The sequence below is a fragment of the Semicossyphus pulcher genome, unplaced genomic scaffold (genome assembly GCF_022749685.1).
Source record: "Semicossyphus pulcher isolate SPU_LCO1_2020_fin unplaced genomic scaffold, fSemPul1.0.p SCAF_2, whole genome shotgun sequence".
Taxonomy (NCBI): domain Eukaryota; kingdom Metazoa; phylum Chordata; class Actinopteri; order Labriformes; family Labridae; genus Semicossyphus; species Semicossyphus pulcher.
Window position 1 is genome coordinate 35,923,464 of NW_027211693.1, and position 27,395 is coordinate 35,950,858.

At 44.2% G+C, this 27,395-nt stretch overlaps 1 protein-coding gene across 1 annotated transcript in view; it reads left to right on the top strand.

The window, feature by feature from the left end:
- The first annotated feature begins 237 nt into the window (after positions 1-237).
- Positions 238-27,395, top strand: part of ccdc142 (coiled-coil domain containing 142) — a 40,083-nt gene continuing 12,925 nt past the window's right edge. The window contains exons 1-14 of the mRNA XM_069669380.1: positions 238-502; positions 1,258-1,337; positions 2,455-2,495; positions 2,768-2,813; positions 3,172-3,428; positions 3,618-3,830; positions 4,163-5,283; positions 6,960-7,261; positions 7,346-7,432; positions 10,631-10,810; positions 10,900-11,066; positions 24,351-24,491; positions 25,233-25,347; positions 25,467-25,644. Coding sequence (XP_069525481.1) covers positions 489-502; positions 1,258-1,337; positions 2,455-2,495; positions 2,768-2,813; positions 3,172-3,428; positions 3,618-3,830; positions 4,163-5,283; positions 6,960-7,261; positions 7,346-7,432; positions 10,631-10,810; positions 10,900-11,066; positions 24,351-24,491; positions 25,233-25,347; positions 25,467-25,644 — 2,942 coding nt within the window. The 5' untranslated portion in view covers positions 238-488. The remainder of the gene's footprint in view (positions 503-1,257; positions 1,338-2,454; positions 2,496-2,767; positions 2,814-3,171; positions 3,429-3,617; positions 3,831-4,162; positions 5,284-6,959; positions 7,262-7,345; positions 7,433-10,630; positions 10,811-10,899; positions 11,067-24,350; positions 24,492-25,232; positions 25,348-25,466; positions 25,645-27,395) is intronic.

Sequence of the window (27,395 nt, forward strand, 5' to 3'; positions counted from 1 at the left end):
AATTTATTCCTTTATTCATTGCGATAAAAATCAAAACTATAAATGGACAAAAAAGTTTTCAGCAGTTTTGTTTTGGGTTATCTGATCACAGAACGGATTATCCGATACCCGGACCTGTTTTCCATAGCAACCGGGACGCTCTCTCCTGATTGGCGACAGCTACTTTCCTGTGTTTACCTGTGTGTTTTCCGGTTTGGCAGCTTGCAGATGCTATTTTAAACCACACTTCCCCGTGAGCAGTGGATTATCAGGTGCATCTTAGAACAGTACGACGCTCGTGTTTTTGAGGCCGTATATTGAAGACATCAGATGAATGTAAGGAGTAGAAACGGATGTAAGTGCCGGTAGTCGCTGCTACATGGGCTAACGTGAAGCTAACAGAGAGTGGGTCTGAGGCTACAGCATCTCATTCAACATTAAAGTACAGTGTTGAGGAAAGCTCTGATGTTGTGTCGTCAGGATGCAGCAGGGATGGAGGTCCGGGCGCCATGTCTCATGCTGAGTAAGAATCTACAGTGTTTGTCCCCGCTCGTCATGTTCCTCCTTTAGCCTGTTTAACCTGAAATCAGTCAAACCTGAAATCAGTCAGACCTGTAACCAATCAGACCAGTAACTAGTCAAACCTGGTACCAGTCAGACCTGTAACCAGTCAGATATGCAAGTAACCAGTCAGACCAGTAACCAGTCTGTCCAGTAACCAGTGCTTTGGAGCCTGATGTGTTCTGGTGAAAAATGTTTACATCAGTCACAGCCCTCTGATATCACTGTGACATTAGACTATACCGTATTTACATCTGTGACACAAAGAATTTAAAGCACCAACTGTGTAAAATAACTCAATAACATTCAGATGATCACAGTTAAAACACAATATTTTATTGTGAACTATTAAGTGCCATAAAATACAAATGACTAGGAATTATCCTGTGTCCTTAGTCAGAATGTTTCTCCTTGTTCTCAGTGTTCTTACACAGTTATAGACAACTGAAAAGTGAAGGTAAAGAAAACACAGGACTGTTATTACAAACAGAACAAGATGTTTAATTATATAGATAAAGCACCAAACACACCTATGAAATGAGTAAAATAAGGAACATTTACACAAGTGTGATGTTCATATGATGAAATTTGCTGTTACACAAGTAGAGAGCTAGAACACAGCAGAGCATTTTATGTTGATCTGTGTGATCTGATATGTGGCGTATTTCTGTGTCAAACATGAGACAGAAAACATCCTGAAGGTTCCTGTTTCCTCAGCTTTACTGCAGCGTTAGGAATGGATCACAACAACTTGGAGCTACTGAGAGATCCTGGAGGAGAACCTGGACTCCTCACAGGTGACACACACACACACACACACACACACAGACATCAGTCTCTACGGTCATCAGTCTCTATGGTTACAGTCTCTACGATCATCAGTCTCTATGGTTACAGTCTCTGTGGTCATCAGTCTCTATGGTTACAGTCTCTATGGTCATCAGTCTCTATGGTTCAGTCTCTGTGGTCATCAGTCTCTACGGTCATCAGTCTCTATGGTTACAGTCTCTACGATCATCAGTCTCTATGGTTACAGTCTCTGTGGTCATCAGTCTCTATGGTTACAGTCTCTAAGGTAACGGTCTCTATAGCTATGGTCTTTATGCTTACAGTCTGTACGGTCATCAGTCTCTTTGGTCATCCGTCTCTATGGTTACAGTCTCTAAGGTAACGATCTCTATAGCTACAGTATCTATGGTTGAAGTCTCTATGGCTACTGTCTCTATGGTCATCAGTCTCTATGCTTACAGTCTCTATGGCTACTGTCTCTATGATCATCAGTCTCTATGGTTACAGTCTCTGTGGTCATCAGTCTCTATGGTTACAGTCTCTATGGCGACTGTCTCTATGGTCATCAGTCTCTATGGTTACAGTCTCTGTGGTCATCAGTCTCTATGGTTACAGTCTCTATAGCTCCTGTCTCTATGGTCATCAGTCTCTATGGTTACAGTCTCTACGGTCATCATCTCTAAGGTTACAGTTTGTATGGTCAGCTGTAGGGGCAGCTGTGACTCAGTGGTCTTTCAATCGGAAGGTCGGAGGTTTGATCCCCAGCTTCCTCAGCCACATGTAAAAGTGTCCTTGGGCAAGACACCAACTCCAAATTGGTCTCGGTGGCATAGCCAAGGCATGGTCCTCAGTCTCTACGGTCATTAGTCTCTATGGTTACAGTCTCTGTGGCTTTAGTCTCTGTGGTTACAGTCTCTAAGGTAACAGTCTCTGTGGTTACAGTCTCTATAGATACAGTCTCTGTGGTTACAGTCTCTATGGTTACAGTCTCTAAGGTAACAGTCTCTATGGTTACAGTCTCTGTGGTAACAGTTTAGTGCAGACTCTTTACACATGAAAACAGAACAAACACTCCGCAGGAACATGCTGCTCTGATGGTTGTGCATTTGTTTGTGTCTCTTTCAGACTCTGAGACGTCTGAGTCCTTCAGTCCAGAAAAAGAGCAGGTTGGTTATTACCCATTTAAAACATGTCATATGTGTGTAATATTATTAAAGGTGCATACTGCCACCTGCTGTACAGGAGTGTTTAGTGAAGACATCAGATCATCTTAATAATGAACAGCTTGCTTCATGTGAGCTTAAATAACACTTCCTGTTAACATTATATCTGCAGAGCGCCACCTGCAGGCTGAGGCTGATAATTATAGATATGGATTCATGTGTGTATCAAACAGGAAGTATGTTGAACAGGTGATATTAACATGTCTGTGTTTCAGAGGAGATGCACCTCGTGCGTGCTGACAGAGGACCTGAGCACTGATGGTAAAACACGTGACTGAATGTGACACACACACACACACACACACACATACTCCTTTCAGTTAAGAAATACACACCTCACACTGATTAGACACTGCACTGAGTTCTAACTGTTATATTTTATATATATATATATATATATATATGTCAGTGAGTTCAGGTTTGTCCTGAACTTTAATAAGGCTGAAAGGAGCTCTTGTCAGTCAATGATGTGTGCCTCTACACTGTGCAGGCGTCCTCAGCAGTCTGAAATAAACTGTTGAGTTCCTCCTTTATATGAAGCCAAGTACCTGAGCCAGTCGTCTCTCTGCACAGTGCTGACTTGCTTTGCCCCCCCCCCACCCCCCCCCCCCCCCCCCAGGGTCGTGGTCTCAGAGGTCGATCTCCCGCTCCCTGCAGCGGGCAGAGACGTTACTGAGGAGCACCTTCAACCCGAGTCTGAAGTGGCTGTTTCACGTTCGCAGTCAGGACGATGAGGAGGACAAGGAGGGGAACTTTGTGCTCGCTCACAACCTGGTGTCTCGCTCCTCTGCACGCCTCCTGCGGCTGCAACAAGCTCTGCTCACTGTTGCCCCCCAGTGGCAGCCTGTGGGTGGGCCACAGACAGGGTCTCCACAGGTGAGTGACAGCAGGACGTCAACAGGTGTTAAAATAAAACTACAATAGAAGAAGAACAGAGGACAGATAAACAAATCGTTTCTCTTTAAGGAAAAGGAAACATGAAGATGCTAAAACGGACCGCAGGTCGGACAGAAACAGGCTGGATGTTAACCTGAGCTCTCTCCTCCTCCTCCTCCTCCTCCTCAGGTGTGTGTGAAAAGCCTCTCAGCTGAGGGGGTGGTCCTCCTCCTTCCCTCCTCCTCCTCCCTGCAGGAGATCTACAGCGCTCTGAGGAGACTGCAGGAGCAGCGCTCTCTGCTACTCTTCATCCACGAGTTCAGCAGGAGAGCTCATCTGGCCGCAGCGTTCATTTCCAGAGTCACTCACCTGCTGGAGAGAGAACACTTGAGGCTCAGACAGGTGAGACTCATATGCAGCCGAGTCAGTGTAAACAGTCTGAATGCTCCTGTGTGGAGGCGGTGCTCAGGTGGAACAGCTGAACCAATAAAGACATGTTTGTACGAGAAAAAGTAAAGAACTAAATAATCCTGTTTATTGGCTCTTCTTCACAAACTTACTCCTCCTCTCCTTCTTCTTCTCCTTCTCCACCCCCTCCTCCTTCATCTCTTCATCCTTCTCCCCCTCCTCCTCTTCCTCTCCTTCCTTTTCCACCTCCTCCTTTCCTTCTCCTCCTCTCCCTCCCTTCCCCCTCTTCCTCCTACCCCTCCTCTCCCTCCTCCTCCTCCTTTCAGGCCCAGTCCAACTGCTCCTGGTTCAGGGTCACTCTGAGCTCAATGAGTCAGGAGCTGCGGGTCCATCTGAGCCACTGGTCCTGTCTGCTCTCTAAAGTCCAGTCAGACCAGAACCTGAGAGCAGCTTCGGTCCAGCAGACCCGGCTGCTACTGCAGGTCCGACAGAGTCTGGAGCTGCTGGGTCTGCAGGCTCTGGTTCTGATGGAGCGGTATGTGTACCTGGTCCTATGCGCTGTGGTCAGGACTGACCTGGACTCGGTACCTCGAGAGGTTCTGGAGGATGTGTTAGCAGGTACTGAACTGTACAACCAGACTGTGGGGGAGCAGAGAGCGCAGCACAGCACCACCCAGCAGAGGACCACAATACTGCAGCAGGCCCAGAACCCGGCTCTGGGTCCTGGTCTTCCTCCCAGGAGAGGACGTCACCCAGCTGGCCTCTCCATAAGAGAACTGATGGTGCTGTTAGCGGAGCATCACACGGAGCAAGCAGCCCAGCAGCTGCACAGCTGGACCTCTGAGCAGGTCTGTCACACCTGTCCAGTTCACAAGAACCACACCGGGCCTGATCCCTCTGCTGGTCAGGTGGTCCGCTGTAGGACCAGAACTCTGAGGTCTGAGTGGACCTGGGAGCAGCTGCAGCACACATACTTTACAGCCTCTGTTACCCATCAGCCCCTTCTGCAGCCCTCTGCTCCTCACATCTCCTCACACCAAACTCCTCCAGGACACCTCCTGGACCTTTGCCTTGACCAGGAGCACCACTGTCCAGAGACTGCCTCAGTCCAACACAGAACAGAGTCCTCTAACAGAGACCAGACCAGTCCGTGCCAAAAGCCCACAGAGACCGGACCAGAAGCTCTGGTCTCAGACAGACAGACCAATGTAGAGACCAGTTCCCCTCAGTCGGGGCTGTCGGGGGTCCAGCAGGACCGGCTCTCTGTGGAGCTGCTGATCCAGATGCTGGTGTCCTCAGGTGAGCTGCTTGCTCCTCTGACATCACAAACACCTGAATACCTGAGTCTGAACACCGGAGCAGAGGAGTCTCTGGTCTTTAATCCAGCTGAGACAGAACCAAACCAGGACCAGCATGTGGATGGACCCGGAACAGAGAACACCAACAGGTAACAGTCCGAGGTGTGATTATGGTCCTCAGTTTGTGTGTGTCTCCTTGACATGTTCTACACTGTACGACATGAAGAGAGGAGCTGAATGTCTACAGGGTTCTTCACTCAGCTCAGACCCTTCACACACACAGAACCTGCCACCTCAGACTGACTGCACACATTTAATAGGCCCTCCTATTAAAACTCCTATTAAAGCTGCTGTTACACTATCGAAGCAGACACACATCAAACCAGCGGAAATCAGTGTTTTTGCTGTGAACGGTAATCTACAGCTAATTCTATTTAGCAAAACCACCAGCACTTAGTTTGCTAACAGTAACTGTGTAAAAAACAGAGCCAACTAAGCAGTAACTCACTGATGTTGAGCACATTTAGCCGTGAGAGCACAGGCACACAGAATTATCAGGAGAAAGTCTGAAACGGTAACACCGCCTGGGCACTTCACAGAGATATTTTCAGCCACACCACCATGAAACAACGCTGAACAGCAGCCACATTGAGAACAAGCTAACCTTAGCCCGACTGCAACACCAATGTAACACAACGTCGCAGTAACCGCAGACATCTTAGCAATGTGAAACAAATACAGCAGAAATAAAGCTGGGGTAATTACCTGTCGAGCAGAAATGTCTAACTCAACATCGCTTTTTAATCCTCTCAGGTCCCTTAGCTCTCTCCACCTCGGAAATGCGGCTCCAATGTTTACTCTGGTTTCATTTCTGTCTCAGTCCAACTCTTTCTTTTTAGCTTGCTTTTCCTCATTTCTCTTCTTCGGTGTAACGCTCTTTGTAGTGTAAGCCTAGTTGGCAATTGATGGATGGTCAATTTTTTTATTCCTGGTGGTTGTTTTTAAGCCTGAAGAAATTGCGCATGCTCACACGATCAAGCTCAGAGGAGTGGTGCTGCGCAGCGTGTGATTGACAGTAGCCTGAGAGAGTGCTCGGCTCTGATTGGTTGTGTGTTTCGGGAGCGGTGGATTTATGCAAATGCCATTAGGAGCAGTAGGAGGTTTCCCAAATTGTTTCTCTCATGTACTACTGCATGTTTAAAGTGACAGTTTGAGCAAATATGACAAAAGGGTAATAATGCTACCTACTGCAGCTTTAAAGCTCCTATTAAAGCAGCTAATGAAGCTCCATTAAAGCTCCTGTTAAAGCTCCTGTTAAATGTCCTATTAAAGGTCCTATTAAAGCTCATATTAAAGGTCCTATTAAAGCTGCTACTAAAGCTCATATTAAAGCTGCTGTTAAAGCTCATATTAAAGCTATAAAAGCTGCTACTAAAGCTCATATTAAAGCTCATATTAAAGCTCATATTTAAGCTGCTACTAAAGCTCATATTAAAGCTATTAAAGCTGCTACTAAAGCTCATATTAAAGCTGCTATTAAAGCTGCCGTTAAAGCTGCTTTTAAAGCTCCTATTGCATTTCTGGCATTTTTATACCTGGGTCCGGTTTTAACACATGATGGGCTCTAAATGACTCACAGGTAAAGAAAATGTTTGAATGTCTCCAGTAGATGTGTTCATCCTGCAGCAGTGAAAAAGGCTGTCATAGCTGCAACATTGCAGGAAGGATCCCAACAGAGATATACCTTTGAACAGATGTTACATCACTCTCTTCAAAGAGTCACACATTCAGCCTGTTTCTCTGATGACTCTCCTGTGTTGTTCAGCTCAGGTGTTCAGGCAGCAGACCCACACAGACAGGTGTATTCTGCAGGATCAAAGGGGGTCTGGGGGCCCCCGGTGTGTACGCGCTTCTCCCCCTCTGTGCAGTGGTTGGACCTGGGTCAGTCTGTGCTCGTGGCTGATGTGCTGGGGCAGTACCGCCCCCTGCTGGTGACTCTGTGCAGCAGAGCTCTGTGGCTGCAGCTGCTCGCCCCCCCAGCAGGAACCTCTGCAGGAAGCATCAACCTTCAGGATCCCCACAGCAGGTTCAGCATCCTGAAAAGAGTGAGACTGGCTGCAAAGACAGGTGAGACAGGTGACAGGAGCAGTACAGGTAACAGTGTTCATGTGTTCACCTCCTGTACACCATCATGTTCTCTCTCTGCTGCAGATCTGCTTCCAAAGGAGAGCAGGGCCCTGCTGGAGGACCTCAGTCTGTATCTGTTAGCCTCTACTGCACATGTTCAGTGGGACTATGGTTAGTACAGGCACACACACACACGCACACACACACACACACACACACACACACACACACACACACACACACACACACACACACACACACACAAACACACACATTATGGAGTTCTATCCATATCAATATTAGCAGACACATGCGCAGACACATGCGCAGCAACGTGTGTGCACGCGTGATTAACATAGTAAATTTTTGTACATGTGCGTTGGTGCGTGCACACACAACATCACGCGTAAAAAGAACATGCGTACTGCACTTACAGCGTGTGCACACACGTCTGTCACTGTTGGAGAAATTCATTTCATCCAGTAGATGGTGCCGTCGAGCCAATAATACACTCTATAAAGACATATATAATTATAGGTTTTTTTTAAAGTATTATTATTAGATGTAATTAGAAAAACACAGACACAAAGTTAGTAGCCTAGATAGATCAAACTGCAAAAGAAGAACAGAAGTTAGTAGCCTAGATACAGTTTTTTTAGTATTGTGGAAGAAAGTATTTGAATGGAATATTTATTGTACCAACAGCACAAAAGGCAGAGTTAGCTCACAGGGTAAGGAGCTGGAATTACAGTTCAAACATTATGGGATCGAAAGTCACCGTTGCCATGTTTTTTTTGTGTGTGTATTTAAAAAACATTTTTTAGATCAAACTGCAAAAGAAGAACAGAAAGTCTGAAATAGAAATAAATATAAAAATAATAATAATGTAATAAGCCGTTTTTTCCCCAGAAAAAGCAGTGTATAAACCTGTCAAAATACCAACCAGTTACCTGCATATTTAGTCATTTTTGTGGTGTAATGTCTACTTATTTCAGTAATTCAATTAAAAAAGTGAAACTCATATATTATATAGATTCCTTACACACAAAGTGAAATATTTCAAGCCTTTATTTCTTTTAATATTGATGATTATGGCTTAGAGCTAATGAAACCCAAAATTCAGTATCTCAGAAAATTTGAATATTACATAAGACCAATTTAAAGAAAGGATTTTTAAGACAGAAATGTCGGCCTTCTGAAAAGTGTGTTCATGTATGAACTCAATACTTTGGTCGGGGCTCCTTTTGCATGAATTAATGCATCAATGCGGCGTGGCATGGAGGGGATCAGTCTGTGGCACTGCTGAGGTGTTATGGAAGCCCAGGTTGCTTTAATAGCGGCCTTCAGCTCGTCTACATCGTTGGGTCTGGTGTCTCTCATCTTCCTCTTGACAATACAGACAATAGGTCAGGGGAGTTTGCTGGCCAATCAAGCACAGTAATACCATGGTCACTAAACCAGGTACTAGTACTTTTGACAGTGTGGGCAGGTGCCAAGTCCTGCTGGAAAATGAAATCTACATCTCCATAAAGCTTGTCGGCAGAAGGAAGCATGAAGTGCTCTAAAATTTATTGGTAGACGGCTACATTGACTGTGGTCTTGATAAAACACAGCGGACCAACACCGGCAGATAACATGGCTCCGCAAATCATCACTGACTGTAGAAACTTCACACTGGACTTCAAGCAACTTGGATTCTGTACCTCTCCACTCTTCCTCCAGATTCTGGGACCTTGATTTCCAAGTGAAATGCAAAACTGACCAACAGTCCAGTTCTTTTTCTCCTTAGCCTAGGTAAGACGCTTCTGACGTTGTCTCTGGTTCAGGAGTGGCTTGACACGAGGAATGCGACAGTTGTAGCCCATGTCCTGGATACGTCTGTGTGTGGTGGCTCTTGATGCACTGACTCTAGCCTCAGTCCACTCCTTGTGAAGCTCCCCCAAATTCTTGAATCTGCTTTGCTTGACAATCCTCTCAAGGCTGCGGTCATCCCTGTTGCTCGTGCACTCTCGTAACTCTATAAATATGCATGGATACAGCACTCTGTGAACAGCTAGCTTCTTTAGCAATGACCTTTTGTGGCTTACCCTCCTTGTGGAGGGTCACAATTACTGTTTTCTGGACAACTGTCAAGTCAGCGGTCGTCCCCATGATTGTGTAGCATACTGAACCAGACTGAGAGACCTTTTAAAGGCTCAGGAAACCTTTGCAGGTGTTTTGAGTTAATTAGCTGATTAGTGTATGACACCGTAAGTCTACAATATTGAACTTTTTCACAATATTCAAATTTTCTGAGATACTGAATTTTGGGTTTTCATTAGCTCTAAGCCATAATCATCAATATTAAAAGAAATAAAGGCTTGAAATATTTCACTTTGTGTGTAATGAATCTATATAATATATGAGTTTCACTTTTTGAATTGAATTACTGAAATAAGTAGAACTTTTCCACGCTATTCTAATTTTTTGAGATTTACCCGTATCATTTAATCCACGTTGAACTCTGATTTTGATTCAACATCAGTTTACACCCTAAATTAATTTTGAAACCATTTTGATTTTTGACTAAAGATCAACAATATTTCAACTGACATTACACCACAAAAATGACTATGCGGGTAACTGGTTGGTATTTTATACACTGCTTTTTCTGGGAAAAAAACGGCTTATTACATTATTATTATTTTTATATGTATTTCTATTTCAGACTTTCTGTTCTTCTTTTGCAGTTTGATCTATCTAGGCTACTAACTTTGTGTCTGTGTTTTTCTAATTACATCTAATAATAATACTTAAAAAAACTCTAATTATATATGTCTGTATAGAGTGTATTATTGGCTCGACGGCACCTTCTACTGGATGAAAATGGAACACAGAAATAGAATGAAATAGAGGAAACTACGCGAGGCGTTTATGTATGCGGACTGGTGTGTGCGATGCAGATCAACTTCCGGTTGTGTAGTATCAAAAAATGCGAACGTGTGTGTGTGTGTGTGTGTGGACGCTTAATTTCTCCAACAGTGGCAGACGTGTGTGCACACGCTGTAAGTGCAGTATGCATGTTGTTTTTACACGTGATGTAGTGTGCGCACGTAACAACGCACGTGTACAAAAATTTACTATTTTTTAATCATGCGTGCACACACATTGCTGCGCATGTGTCTGCTAATATTGATATGGATAGAACTCCATAAACACACAGACACACAGACACACAGACACACATACACACACACACACACACACACACACACACACACACACACACACACACACACACACACTTTTGTCATGTGATGTACTGTTGAATTAAAAACATTCTGACTGCCTGTCTTTCTGTATCTCTCTCTCCTGCCTGGCTGTCCTCAGAGGTGTGCAGCAGCTTAGGCTCTGCTCTGAATTACAGGTGTCTCAAAGGTGTGAATCATCTGTCGTCCTCTGAGCAGGATGGAGGTGCGATGATGTCACTGACTATGGAGCACTTCCTGTGTCTGTCCCCTCCCCTGATGTCATCACTGAGCTGCTGTCAATCACTCAGCAGGAGCTCAGGTAACAATGCACTGTAACTCAGCAGCATCAGTGTTTAGCTTCATATCTGAACATCCCATAATAACCCCCCCCCCCCCCCCCCCCCCCAGGCGCTCTGAGCCCTCTCCCCTCCAGAATGTCTCTGCACAGACTCACTGTTAGCTTAGCATTAGCCACCGTGCAGCTGTCCTCAGTCTGGGTCATGTCCAAGTCTTTCCAGTTCCTGTCGTCATGGAGCCTCAACAAGTTCCTGCTCGTCGCCCAGGGAGACCTCAAGGTACATCTCACACACACACACACACACACACACACACACTTTAAGATAAGATAAGATAGCCTGTATTGATCCCCCATTGGGGGAAATTCACTTGTTACAACAGCTCAAAGTGAAGGACAGGGTAAAACAAGTGATGGATAAATGCATATTGCAGAATAAATAACAGTTGCACATGAGAAGTGATTGCACAGACATATATGCTCAGTATGGATGAGGTAATAAAAATGCAGAAGTACATGTACCAAAGTATGATATTATACTACAGTGAACAAAAATATAAACGCAACACTTTTGTTTTTGCTCCCATTCTTCATGAGCTGAACTCAAAGATCTAAGACTTTTTCTATGTACACAAAAGGCCTATTTCTCTCAAATATTGTTCACAAATGTGTCTAAATCTGTGTTAGTGAGCACTTCTCCTTTGCCGAGATAATCCATCCACCTCACAGGTGTGGCATATCAAGATGCTGATTAGACAGCATGATTATTGCGCAGGTGTGCCTTAGGCTGGCCACAATAAAAGGCCACTTTAAAATGTGCAGTTTTACTGTATTGGGGGGGTCCGGGGGGTCAGAAAACCAGTCAGTATCTGGTGTGACCACCATTTGCCTCACGCAGTGCAACACATCTCCTTCGCATAGATTTGATCAGGTTGTTGATTATGGCCTGTGGAATGCTGGTCCACTCCTCTTCAATGGCTGCCAAGTTGCTGGATGTTGGCAGGAACTGGAACACGCTGTCGTATACGCCGATCCAGAGCATCCCAAACATGCTCAATGTGTGACATGTCCGGTGAGTATGCTGGCCATGCTTTCAGCTTCCAGGAATTATGTACAGATCCTTGCAACATGGGGCCGTGCATTATCATGCTGCAACATGAGGTAATGGTCGTGGATGAATGGCACAACAATGGGCCTCAGGATCTCGTCACGGTATCTCTGTGCATTCAAAATTCCATCAATAAAATGCACCTGTGTTTGTTCATAACATACGCCTGCCCATACCATAACCCCACCGCCACCATGGGCCACTCGATTCACAACGTTGACATCAGCAAACTGCTCACCCACACGACGGCATACACGCTGTCTGCCATCTGCCCTGTACAGTGAAAACTGGGATTCATCCGTGAAGAGAACTCCTCTCCAAAGTGCCAGACGCCATCGAATGTGAGCATTTGCCCACTCAAGTCGGTTATGACGACGAACTGCAGTCAGGTCGAGACCCCCATGAGGACGACCAGCCTGCAGATAAGCTTCCCTGAGACGGTTTCTGACAGTTTGTGCAGAAATTCTTTGGTTATGCAAACCGATTGTTGCAGCAGCTGTCTGGGTGGCTGGTCTCAGACCGCTGGTCTTGTTACACATGGTCTGCGGTTGTGAGGCTGGTTGGATGCACTGCCAAATTCTCTGAAACGCCTTTGGAGGAGGCTTATGGTAGAGAAATGAACATTCAATTCACGGGCAACAGCTCTGGTGGACATTCCTGCAGTCAGCATGCCAATTTGTGCCTTACAGCGCACTTCATGTTAAGTACATTGGCGCAGCGATATGTGTTGCAACACATCTTTGTAACCTGCCGTTCTACAGTTAAGTAACACACTAAGTGGAAGCTCCGTCTCCGTCTTTCTTTATTTATAAAGTTGTCACAGACACAACAAATTGGCAACGAGCACGGACCGACATGCAAGTGAATGATCCCGGCTGCATTGACAGTTGAGGGAGGCGGTGGAGCTCGGCAGAGAGAGAGAGGAAGGAAAAAAAGGCTCGTGAGTGACATGCTAAACCAGGCTAACGGATACCTCTAACGTCAGAGAGCGGATGACATGGACAGAACGTGAGCATGTCTTTTATTGGAAAAATAGAGGAGTGTGACAGTGCAAATGAAGACTTTCCTATATTGAAAGGGTCGAACTTTACTTCACTGCAAAAGATGTGGAGGATGAAAAGAACGTTCCCATACTCCTCAGCCTAATAGGTGTTAAAACATAGTCTAGTCTAAAGATGAAAGTGTCTCAGATTATGTTGCTGAACTACGCAGGCTGACTCAGTTCTGTGAATTTGGACCAGGACTTTCTGATGCTCTGCATGACAGACTTATTTGTGGCATGCATTGTCAAAGCAAACAAAAAAGGCTACTGTCAGAAAAAGATCTTACACTGGAAATAGCACTGGCTATCGCAGTATAAATGAAGACAGCAGCTAAGGACGCTTTGGAGCTACAGAAGAAAGCTGTAGACAGTGGCGTACACAAAATGTCAATGAATGACATTATAAAGGAAGAACACAAGTGTTACAGATGTGGCAAAACATCTCATGATCCAAATGACTGCTGGTTTAAGTACAAAAACTGCAGAAAGTGTAACAGAAGCGGGCACATAGAGAGAGTCTGCAGACAGAAATCCAGCAACACCCAAGCACAAAGAGAGAAATCAAACAAAGATAGAAAGCCAAGATATAAAGGTAAAAATGTGCATAATGTGACAACATGCGAAAGTGGATCAACATCAGAGTCTGACAGTATTGGACTGGCTTGCTTGAAGTTACATGACATAACCGAGGAAGACGACAGAGAAATGATCTGGATCACTCTAGATGTGTCTGGCATAAAACTGAAAATGGAGCTAGACACAGGGTCAGCCTTGTCTGTCATTTCAAAAGCCGACTACAGGCGACTGTTCCCCAACTTACCGTTGCTGAGGACCTCCATGCGGCTCAAGACCTACACAGTTGAAAAGGTGTGTCCCGCAGGTGAACTGAAAGTGAAAGTGACATATGAGGGTAAAACACTGCAATTGATGCTGTATGTGTTGAAAAAAGGGCCGCCACTCGCTGAGAATGGTTGAGGAAGATCAGACTGGCCTGGCGCACTATTAAAGCTCTACATTTGGCTCGAACAGACAATGATAGTTCGCACAGTGCCACAGAGAGACTGTCACAGCTACTCAAAACCCACAAGAAAGTGTTTGCAGAGGGCATAGGCACACTAAAAGGGATAAAGGCAAGAATTGAGTTGGAAGAAAACGCAACTCCAAAATTCCACAAAGCTCGTCCGGAGCCGTATGCACTGCGTCCAAAGGTGGAAGCTGAACTACAGAACCTAGTGGCCTCTGGCGTCCTGTCAAAAGTTGAATGGAGTGATTGGGCGACGCCCATTGTCCCGGTGATGAAGAAAGGGAAGGCTGAAGCTGTTCGCATATGTGGAGACTTCAAAGTGAGCGTCAATCCTGTGCTGCGTACTGTGCAGTATCCACTGCCACGTATTGACAACATCTTTGCATTGCTGGCAGGAGGGAGAAGTTCTCACTTTTCCTTGGAGCTCACTCATATGACATTGAATTCAAAAGGACAAAACAACACACCAACGCTGACGGTCTGTCACGCCTGCCCCTGTTAAGAACAGAAGGAGAAAACGCTACCCATCCAGATCCAGCAGATGTGTTCCACACAGCTGTGGTGGATCAGCTGTCAGTGACAAATTCTGAAATATAGAAATACACCAGGAATGATCCCACATTGTCGAAAGTGTACGAAATAACGATGCGGGGATGGCCAGCTCATGGTGACCCTCTGTTTCCAGAGTTTTCAGCTAGACGAGATCAACTCTCAATCTGTCAGGGAACCTTAATGTGCGGCTCCCGTGTCAGAGTTCCCTCAAAACTTTGAGCCAGGGTGTTAGAGACTCTCCATGAGGGACACCTTGGTACAGTCGAGATGAAGAGTCTAGCCCGGAGCTATGTTTGGTGGCCAGGTATAGACAAACAACTTGAAGATATCACCAAAGGCTGCTTAGGCTGCCACAGAGTCCAAAATGCACCACCACAGGCACCCCTTCACCCTTGGGAAAGGCCGTCAGCGCCATGGCAACGAGTGCATGTTGATTTTGCAGGACCATTTATGAACTCCATGTTCCTGATTGCCGTTGACTCTCATTCCAAAGGGCCGGAGGTGATACAGATGAAGTCAACCACTTCAGAAAAGACAATAAGTGTTCTCAGGTCAATTTTTTGCCAGAAAAGGTTTGCCTGAACAAATTGTGAGCGACAATGGGCCACAATTCACTTCAGAGGAGTTCACTCTTTTCATGAAACAAAATAGTATCAAGCATTTTAAGTCAGCACCTCACCATCCAGCTACAAATGGATTAACCGAGAGATTTGTGCAAACCTTCAAGAAGTCCATTAAAGCGATGGAAAAACAAGACATTACTCTTCAACACAAGCTGGACAACTTCCTTTCTGTCTACAGAAACTCTGTACATTCAACTACAAACCAAGTGCTTGCAATACTGTTCCTGGGCAGAACCCTCAGGTCCCGTATTGATCTCCTGAAACCAAATCTGCGGAGGGAAATGCAGAACAAGCAGCTCAGTCAGTTGTCAGGTAAGACTGCAAGAGACTTTGAAATTGGACAGGAAGTCCTGGCACGTGTCTACAGAGAAGACAAGTGGACCCCAGGGAAAATAACAACAAAAACTGGACCACTGATGTACACAGTTGATGTTGGAGAACAAACATGGAGACGTCACATGGATCAGATTTGGGATACACAACCAAAGAGTGACAACTCATCATCTCCAGACACGGCCCTCAGTGACAGTAATGCCACCACCATCAACACGTCAGCTATAACAGAGACTCTTGATCCAGGAAAAAACTCTGCTACCCCTAAACCTACTCCACAAGTCCAGATGCGTTATCCTGAAAGGCACAGAGCGCCCCCCACAAGACTGGACTTGTAGTGCTCATATGTTCTCATGTTGTTTTGAGTTGTTGACATGTTAGCATTCTACACACAAAGGTGTTGAAAACAAAAAGGTCTTCATGTGTGTTTCATATTTGAATGGATTGTTTTGTTATAAATTGAGTGCTAATATCCATTCAATTTAAAATGGGAGGAATTGTAGTGTATGGACTGTTTATATATATATATATATCAAATCAAATCAAATCAAATCAAATTTTATTTGTATAGCGCCAAATCATAACCAGGGTTATCTCGAGACACTTTACAGAAAGAGCAGGTCTAGACCGACTCTTTGTTAAGTTATTTAAAGAGAGGCCCAACATGAATCACCATGAGTAGCACTTAGCAATTCGGCACATTGGCAAGGAAAAAACTTCCTTTTAACAGGCAGAAACCTCGAGCAGAACCAGACTCATGTTGAACAGCCATCTGCCTCGACTGGATGGGCTGAAAATGGGATAGAAGGAGATGAAGGACAGAGACAGGCAGAGAGAGCAACAACAACATATGTTCTTGTTACCACAACAACATATGTCCTTGTTACATGAACAACAACAGACACATACTTATGGTTACAATGCCAATAATAGTGGTAGACTATATAAAAACAGTCTTTCTTTATTTCTAAAGTTGTCACAAACACAACAGTGCTGTGTGATAAAACTGCACATTTTAGAGTGGCCTTTTATTGTGGCCAGCCTAAGGCACACCTGTGCAATAATCATGCTGTCTAATCAGCATCTTGATATGCCACACCTGTGAGGTGGATGGATTATCTCGGCAAAGGAGAAGTGCTCACTAACACAGATTTAGACAAATTTGTGAACAATATTTGAGAGAAATAGGCCTTTTGAATACATAGAAAAAGTCTGAGTTCAGCTCATGAAAAATGGGAGCAAAAACAAAAGTGTTGCGTTTATATTTTTGTTCACGGTATGTTATTTGTAGCCGGCCAAGCCCCCTTGTGTTTCCAGTGAAGCACTTACATGCTTAGAACTATGTAGGATATAAACAAAACTTAGATGCAATGGTAGGTCAGCTGTGGCTTGTGTTGTGGGGTAATCAAGTCAAAATCACCAGGAGACTGTCACGCAATGAGTGACTGCCGACAGGTATGATGGGCCTGACAGCTGCACGTCAGGTCAGTGAGGATGATTGAGACAGTTACGCAAGTCAGCTGTTCAGTGAATGTGTTCCCGTTATTAGCGGAACTTCGTCCCAGTGCGGTTTGACGCTGTGGCCACATGAACGGACCGTTCATGGAGCAGAGGTGTCGCTTTTAGCGACTTCACCTGCAGCACACACGCAGCATGAGGTTGCGTGTGCCGACAGGAAGTAGGATGCGTGAGCTTTCAGTTCCACAAGTTACCCTCACCGGGCTGGTCATGCTGATTGAACATACATTTGCAGTAGATGACAACTTGTCATCTTGTAGCCCACAAGTCTATTTGTAGTCGCTAAACCACATGTGGTAAAAGTAGGAGGGGATTTTCTTTTGTAAAATAGAAAATAGACTTTAAAGTCCTAAATAATATTAAGTATAATTGTTAATTGTTTATATGTCCATGAAAACATTTTTTTATATTGCAATACATATCACAGAACAAAAAGTTATTGCAATGTCAGTGTTTTCCCAATATGGATCCCTACTATCAGGGCAGGAATATATTCATTCCTATTGTGCACCAATGAACACATTAGTTTCTTTAGAAAAAAACATTTTTTTAAACATTTTTCTATTTGAAGATCTGTTCCTTTCATTGACAATAGAGCAAAAAGAGCTACAATCATGTTGATTTGAGTACCCCTTTTTATTCTGTAATACCGCGATATAAAACCAGTATTGCAAAAAGGAAAAAAAATACTGTGTATAAATTTGAGATCATATCGCCGACCCCATTGTTGAGTTATGTTTCATGTTCAAGAACTTTGCTTTCAGAATTTAAAATAAACATTTTTGAGGAAAATGCTGCATCTATTGCATTAATTGACGTAGAGGAGCATCATTGATTACCTTTTATTATCATTTTCTGTAGGTTAATACTGCTTGGGGTAACTTGAGATGTTTCATTTGAATTTGAGACAGTTTTTCCACAAATCTAGTCTATTTCCCTCCTAAAGTGTACCAGATTGATGCATCTCCCCGGAACATCTTAAAGGGTTTGGAATCCCCCCATCTTAGTTTGACAAAATAAGGGTCCCCAAACAGCATCTTGCATAGGGCCCCCAAAAAGCTAGAAACAACCCTGAAGGTGGGTGTCTCATTCTGCTGCTGAAGGAGCTGCTTAACCCTGTTAAGCCGAGTGTTTATTGGACCTTGTGACAAATAAAAGAAATTAAATAGCAATTTGCATATATGAATTTTAATTCGTATCATATTTGATACATCAGGCATTTTTGTGCAATTTATTGGTCACAGTTTTTTTATTTTTTAAACAAAGAACATATAAAAACAAAATTTTTAACGCATTAAACTTTGAGTTTCCTTCAATATTTGGCTCAAGTAATTAATTAATAATAATCAGTAATTAATTTGTATTATTATTATTATTATTTAATTTATTAAAGTAATAAAGTAATTAATAAAGTCCACACTTTCATCTTGTAAGTCTTCTTCGTCACTACTATCTGAGTTTTCCTCAGTACACACTGCAGTAGGAGTCCATTCCTCTTCCTCATCATCATCGTCTTCCCCTAATTGCTCCATATCACTTGAATTGCCATCCATAATCATCTCCAGGACATCTTCAACACTGACATTTTTTGCCATCTAAAAATACACACAAAAAAACAAATGTATTGTATATTTCTTCTCTATATTGTTAATTTTTTGTGGAAATCAATGAGCAAAAGGCAATTACTTACAACGGAGGAAAGGCAACATTCAACTAGTCAATCATGAATGAAAAATCATCATGATACAGCAGGTTGCGATATAAAACTACAATATAGGTTATACATATCTAAATTTTTACTCTAAATATACCTAATTATGTCATTTAAATCTTTAATTAGTTTAGTTAAATAATAAAAACACCGTATTTTGCTTTATTGAATGCATAATGTATGAAATGCAATAAAATTACGACTGACAGATTTGCAAATAAATTACCTTATAGACCTGCTGTATCTTTTTTCATACAGACATTTTCAACACGGTTTTACTATAAATTTAGTTGTTAAATATTAATTAGTTTTACTTTGCATCAATCCAGTAAGTATTCATATTGAAGTTTCAGTAACAATTTGAAAGTTTTTCTTACCTTAACTTTTTTCAAAATTAGCCAAAATATGCCTGAAAAAAACTTGTGGGTCACTGATCGACAGCTGCCATTTTGGATGTCTCAAGTGAAGGCCTTCTGGTGACCCCTGGTGGATTATCCGTGCACTGCTTGTATCCGATTGTATACATTAGGTTTTTACGAAAAAAAAATATCACACTGATGATGTAGAGGTCTCAGAAACTCATGTATAAAATATGATACGCTTGGCGTTGGGCCCCCACAGTCTCATGCAGGGGGTGAGAGAGGTTGTCCATGATAGATGTCAGCTTGGCTAAAATCCTCCTCTCACCCACCTCCTCTATGGAGTCCAGAGGACAGTACCAGACCAGTCTGTTCAGTCTCTTTCTTTCCCTCTCTTACCCCTTTTCCACCAACGTGAACCTGGTTGTAGTTCAGGACTGGTGCTCGTGCTGGTTCGGAGCTGGTTCATCTTGCGAACCAACAGTCACAAAGTCCGTGATGACCTCCCTGTACTCCTGTTCGTTCCCCTCAGATGCACACCCGACGATGACTGTATCACTGGAGAACTTCTGGAGGTGACAGCTCACAGAGTTGTAACTGTAATTCGATGTGAACAGGGTGAAGAGAAAGGGGGACAGCACTGTCCCCTGTGGGGCCCCTGTGCTGCAGACCACCATGTCAGACACACAGTCTTGAAGCCTCACATACTGTGGTCTGTTGGTGAGGCAGCCAATAGTCCATGCAGCCAGGTGACAGTCTACTCCCGCTCCTTCTAGTGTTCCCCTGAGCAGTGAAGGCTGGATTGTATTGAAGGCACTGGAGAAGTCAAAGAACATGACCCTCACAGTGCTGCCGGTCAGGGGCGTTTTTAGGACTTGAAAAGATTTGGGGCTTAACGAAATACATCTGGAGTTAACCTCACACCTTGTAGGGCGGTCCGGGGGCAGCCAGGGGTTGTTGATTTTGTGGCCATAATTAAATTGTTCATCTCATCAGAAATAACACATTTTTGACATTGCTTGCCTTTAAATGATATAATGTTCTTCATTTGATTAAACTATGACACTTATTTATTGTTAAAGCTTGACAAGATGTATTTCAAATGCAACAAGCCTCTCATGACATAATCTCAAGGCTGTATTACTATTGTATTCATAGTATTCAATTGCAGACATCTAGGTGGCAAACAGGTGACAGAAATCAAATAGCAGGTGATTTTCAATAAATGACAACTAATTGCATAGCCCAAGAGCTGTGGCCTTGTGCCAGATTGTAGGGTACACACGTAATGAGACTACCACAAACGTGCCAAAACGGACAGAAACATCATTAGTTTGCAAAAGCCGTTCAGCGTCCAGATTTCCCGACTCCCTCGAATGCATCAGAAATGCTCGATCCGATATCCGTTCAACAAACGAGCATTCATTTTTACTTTTTACAAATCTGCATCATGATGTTGAAATTTCGGCAAAGGTAAGACCCGTTAATTACAGACTTCATAGGCTACATCATAGGCTATAGTAGAAAAAACACGGCAGACTCGCAGCACAGAGAGGGGCAGAGCTGCTCAGAGGGAGGGAGCGCGTGATCACGACTGAAGTGATGACGTGATATGAAACTTTGGGGTGTCAAAACACACGCAAACAGAGAGAGAGAGAAAGAGAGAGAGAGCATGATGAAAAAACAGGTCCAAATGTGAGTAAACGACAGCTGAGGAGCAGAGGCGCTTGTCGACCGGCGCGGAAAAATACGTGTCTGGTGTGAAAGGAAGTGCTCCGGCTCGCGCGCAATTTTCGTTGCGCAGCACTGCGAATAGCTGCGAAGCACCGAGAAGCGGAGCTAGTTTCCTTTCGGCGCCCATGTTAACCGATTGTATCGTTCACACCAGACGCGCCGTGGCGCGCACCTCCGCACCCTGCAGCGATCGTTTCGACGTCTGGTCTATTTTTTGCGCGAGCCACGAGCGATCGTGTCAATCCTGGCAGGAAGTCACACATGAAACAATGAGAGAATCCGGTCAATTTGTCAGTATCTAAACAGAGCACGAAAGAGATGAAGATACACACAGACACAGACATAGTGTGTTGGCGATCGTTTCGGCGTCTGGTCTATTTTTTGCGCGAACCGCGAGCGATCGCGTCAATCCTGGCAGGAAGTCACACATGAAACAATGAGAAGTGCGCGTCTGGTGTGAATGGAAGTGCTCCGGTTCCGCTTCAGAGCTTCAGAGCTTCAGAGCTTCAGAGCTTCAGAGCTTCAGAGCACTTTGGCATCCGGTGTGTCCCTGGCATTACGCCGGGAACACACTGGACGCCGAAGCGCTGCAAATAGCCGCGAAGCGCTGCGAATAGCCGCGAAGCGCCGAGAAGCGGAGCCAGTTTCCTTTCGGCGCCCATGTTAACCGATTGTATCGTTCACACCAGACGCGCCGCGGCGCGCACCTCCGCACCCTGCAGCGATCGTTTCGGCGTCTGGTCAAAACACACATGCAAACACAGAGAGAGAGAGCAAGACAGAGAGAGCATGATGAAAAAACAGCTCCAAATGTGAGTCAACGACAGCTGAGGAGCAGAGGCGCTTGTCGACCGGCGCGGAGAAATGCGCGTCTGGTGTGAACGGAAGTGCTCCGGCTTGAGCGCGATTTTCGTTGCGCGGCGCTTCGCAGCGCTTCGGCATCCGGTGTGTCCCCGGCGTTACCTTGGGGTCTTTCTTTTAAAGGTTTCCGGGGGTTGGTCATAACAGAAAACTATCTTATTTACATTAGAAATGTGACCCCCTCTCCACACAGACAGTCCCAGACAGTCCCAGGCAGTCCCAGATGCGCAGACCCCACCTGGAGAGGTGGGGTCTGCTCTCAAGGTAGATCTGACCTGCAACAAGCCAGCCACCTCCTATGGGTCTGGTGACATAACAAATAACATGATGTTATTTATGTATTTTTACAGACATACTTACTTATGGCCTGCGGGAGACATATGACTACGTTTTTATTTCAAAGAATATTAAGGAGGAACCGTCCGCAGCGTGAAGACTCTCATCTGTTTTCATGCATTTGAAATGAACACGGCCCAGCAGGGCCTTTCGTTCACGGGTCACCCAGGGTTTGTTATTGGTGAAACACCATACTTTCCTGTTGGGCAGTTGGCAAGTTAATATAGTCCGTGATCCAGTGGGTCAAACTGTCAAAATCCTCTCCGTGTGGGCTAGTGCTGTCAAAATTGGCCAAAAATGACGTTCGATTATTCCTTCAAAAAACCCCACAAATGTTCGAACTACTCGAATATCTAATTTTGCACAATATGTCCACAAGAGGACAAACCAACACAACGAGAGACAAACTTACTTGCAAATATATATTGATTTAAACAGAAACGTGCCTTTTAAAAGTGCCTACACCTTGCAAAATAAACAAATTAATTAAGTTTGCTGTGACCGGTTTATTTATTCAAACATTGCCTTTAAAAAACAAAATTCACATACTTACACCTGTCTGTTATGCTGGGGATGAGAATTTCTCTGTCTGGCCGGGCAGGGATTTTAATTCTCCGACATCATTACCGCACACCACACGGTTGTGGTTTTAGCTCGTTTCAGCGAGACGAAAGTTAATTATTAATGTATCATAGTGACTTTGTGATGCATTCAAGGATGCTCCGTAACTAAGAGTGCGCGTGAGGACATACGAGAACTTGCGAGCTCGCAAACAGCCACGGTAGTGCTGATTTTTTTGTCACAACGAATATTGATTTTAATATCCGAATATCTGTTTTTTATTACAATTCGATTATATATTCGGATTTAGAATATTCGCCGAATTGTGATTCATGTTGGGCCTTTCTTTAAATAACTTAACAAAGAGTCGGTCTAGACCTGCTCTTTCTGTAAAGTGTCTCGAGATAACCCTGGTTATGATTTGGCGCTATACAAATAAAATTTGATTGATTGATTGATTGATTGATTGATCCCAGTCAGTGGTGTCGAAGCATTCCAGCAGCGCCTCAGTGGTCTCCTCAGACCACTTCTTCACATACAGTTTGGTGGGGGGTTGTTTTTTCACCATATGTATGTAAATGGAATGCAGTCTGCAGGGGTGAAGAGCTGTATGCATCCTTGGTGTTTGCATACAGTAAGTCCAAAGTTTTATTGTCTCTAGTGTGGCAGTCAACACACTGGGCGAATGGCTGACAGCGATGCGTGATTAAAGTCCCCTGATATGAGGACAAGGGCCTGAAGGTGCAATGTTTACAGCTGGGACACTACACCGTGGATGAGCTCACAGTGTAAAAGCTATTATGTTATAGCTTTATATTGCTGTTGGTTCAGGAAACCGTCTGTTGTTGAGTGCACATTTAGACATTGGATCCAATACAGTTTGAACAGTTTATTGTGGTTGCAGGTTTACAGGTTTCAAAGTAAGTTGGTGATACGGATAACATGACAATGGAAATATTACAGACCTTAATAATGTTAAACAAATAATCTTAATGTAACTTTTGAATTTGGTGTATTTAACTTACATCATTAATGCATCCTCTGTTTGATTTCTCTCTTCGGTAAATAAGGTGAGTACAAAGGCAATCTAACAAGTTAACATAAAACAAAGTGTTATATATTCCAAATAATGCAAGTTACATCAATGAAACAAGAGTTAAGCAAGGTAAAATCCATTTGCAACTCACATGGTGGTTCCTTTGCTCTCAGTTTGGTGTGAAAGGAAGTGACAGGTCTGAGGGCAGGCTTTATAATGTTGGGGAGTGGCTTGATCAGGTGTGGCTGGTTATTTTGAGTGATGCAGGTTGGGTGGAGACTTGTGATTTTAACACAAAGGCTGCAGCAGCATCGGCCAAGGGGGGGATGTAAACCGTAAATGCAATGACATGCGAAAACTCCTTCGGGAGGTAATATGGCCAAATACTGACTTCCAGCAGTTCAACATCCTTAGTGCAACACTGCTCTTTAACACTGACGTGCCCAGGGCTGCACCATCTCTCATTCACATACATCGCAAGTCCCGCGTCCTTCCTCTTACCAATCTCCCTCGCGCTCCGGTCCACTCTGACGTCTGAAGTTACGAGCGAGTCGGGAGTGAGTTTGTTCAGCCATGTCTAGGTGAAGTGCGTGTGTGTGTGTATGTGTGTGTGTGTGTGTGTGTGTACATGTCCCTGTGTCAGCTCTAGTGTGTGTAAAGTGTATTTTACCAAAAACTGATGCTTTCTGGCCTCAGGTGTTGTATTCTCCTTTGTGTGTGTTGTATTGTCCTTTGCTTCAGGTGTGTCTGTTCTGTGTCTGTGCAGGTGCTGACTGACTCATTTGACCTGATGCTTCATCAGACCCTGACGCTGACCTCAGACAGAGACAATCAGTCCTCTCTTCACCACCAGCTCCTGCTCAGAAGACAACTCAGAGATCTGGACGGAGCTGTGTCCAATCTGCAGGTGACACAAACATGTACCTGTTAATCACTCACACCTCACACATTTGCAGCACAGTTTACAGACTTGTGATGTAAACTAATGATGCTGTCTTCTGAGACGACAGCTCTTGTCAGACACTGTCATTAAATTTGCCAACAACAGTCTTGACTCCCTGCACTGGCCCCAACAGATGAATCACTGTGTGACGAACACAAGGGGTATGGTGAGCACAGACACAGATAGCTGTGCGAGCACACAAATAAAATAATACGTCTAAAAACAGTGTGTGAGACGTGTTGGACGGTCTGTTAGTCCAATAAAGCGCACAGATCATCTGTCTGATATTTACATGAACAAATCTCCAAAAGGCTCCAACAGCACAAACACGGCCCAGAGGTTACGTTCAGTGACTGTATTAGCTGAGGGGACACCTAGCAGACAGCTAGCAGCTCCCAGCTGTCACTCAAAGAGGCCTCGCCCCTAATGACGCCCCACTTTAAGCCTTAATATAATGTAAACAGGTGAGTTGTATAAAGATTCTCCCCGTACAGTTGTCATGAAGAGAGAAATGAGCTATAGAGACCCAAACAGTTTTTTGTACCAGGCTGTAAACATGTTTATTTCTGCTGTGAAGTTTAACATGGGGCTCTATGGGGACTGACTCACTGCTGGAGACAGCCTCAAGTGGACACCAGAGAAACTGCAGGTTTGACACTTGGTTTGCTGGATGTGATTTGATCCAGTCTCTGCTGTGCGTGTCAGACATTCTCCGCTGTGGTTCTGAAGACGTTCTCCACAGACTGTAAGAGGATGTCGGGGGAGATCTTTGAGCAGACCATGCCTGCTGCTGTTCACTGGAGACCGAGCCTCAGGACAGGTACTTACAACCTGTGTGTCTGTGTGTATTAATGGTTGTGTGTCTGTGTGTGGTAATGGTTGTGTGTCTGTGTTGTGTTGTGTGTCTATGTGTATTAATGTGTGTCTATGTGTGTGCAGGGTTTCCCAGCAGTCCCAGTGACTACGCCTCCCTGGCAGCTCAGACTGTGATTGGTCAGGTGTTGGAGGGCGTGGCCCCGCTGTCTGATGATGCTCGTGTGCAGGCTCTGAGTATCACCATGACGGCCTTCATGGAGGCCTGGATGGAGCACATCCTGAGACACAGGATCAAGTTCAGGTAAGCCTCACCTGTAACACCTGAGATCCACAGCGGAAGGCGTCTGTGAAGCCGAGCTGTGACTCTGCAACATGAAACACATCAAATAGTTTCGGATCAGAGAACAGTCCTACAGTCAGCCAGCAGGCAGAGGTTTACTGCTCTTTCACTGGAACCTATCCCAGCTGTCATTGGATGAGAGGCAGGTCCACCTGGACAGGTCACCAGCCAAGAACTGACACTTGGAGACAGACAATCACTCACACCCTCGATCAGTGAGCCTAAACTTGTGTGTTAGGCTGTGCTGGAGAACATATATAATATATGTACAGTACTGTGCAAAAGTTTTAGGCAGGTGTGAAAAAATGCTGTAAACTAAGAACGCTTTCAAAAATATAAATAATAATTGTTTGTTTTTATCAATTTACAAAATGATCAGTGAGCGAACAAAAGAAAAGTCTAAATCAAATCAATATTTGGTGTAACTACGCTTTGCTTTCAAGCCAGCATCAATTCTTAGAGGTACATTTGCACAAAGTCAGAGATTTTGTAGGATTATAGTCAGGTGTATGATCAACCAATTATACCAAACAGGTGCTAATGATCATCAATTTCACATGTAGGTTGAAACACAGTCATTAACTTAAAAAGAAACAGCTGTGTAGGAGGCTTAAAACTGGCTGAGGAACAGCCAAACTCTGCTACCAAGGTGAGGTTGTGGAAGACAGTTTAATGTCACAGGTCATACACCATGGCAAGACTGAACAGCAACAAGACACAAGGTAGTTATACTACATCAGCAAGGTCTCTCCCAGACAAACATTTCAAAGCACACTGGGGTTTCAAGATGTGCTGTTCAAGCTCTATTGAAGAAGCACAAAGAAACGGGCAACGAAGTGGTCTTCATGGAAGAGCTGCAGCCAAAAAGCCTCTGACATGGAAACAAGGCCAAGCCACTCAACGATGCACGAAAACATAGGAACTGGGCTGCAGAGAAATGGCAGCAGGTGCTCTGGACTGATGAGTCAAAATGTGAAATATGTGGCTGTAGCAGAAGGCAGTTTGTTCGCCGAAGGGCTGGAGAGCGCTACAGTAATGAGTGTCTGCAGGCAACAGTGAAGCATGGTGGAGGTTCCTTGCAAGTTTGGGGCTGCATTTCTGCAAATGGAGTTGGAGATTTGGTCAGGATTAATGGTGTCCTCAATGCTGAGAAATACAGGCAGATACTTATCCATCATGCAATACCATCAGGGAGGCGTATGATTGGCCCCAAATGTATTCTGTAGCAGGACAACAACCCCAAACATACAGCCAATGTCATTAAGAACTATCTTCAGCGTGAAGAAGAACAAGAAGTCCTGGAAGTGATGGTATGGCCCCCACAGAGCCCTGATCTCAACATCATGGAGTCTGTCTGGGCTTACATGAAGAGACAGAAGGATTTGAGGAAGCCTACATCCACAGAAGATCTGTGGTTAGTTCTCCAAGATGTTTGGAACAACCTACCAGCCGAGTTCCTTCAGAAATTGTGTGCAAGTGTACCTAGAAGAATTGATGCTGGTTTGAAGGCAAAGGGTGGTCACACCAAATATTGATTTGATTTAGACTTTTCTTCTGTTCATTCACTGCATTTTGTTCATTGACGGAAATAAACTATTAACACTTCCATTTTTGAAAGCATTCTTAGTTTACAGCATTTTTTCACACCTGCCTAAAACTTTTGCACAGTACTGTAAAAAAATAAAAATAAAATAAATATACATATATATATA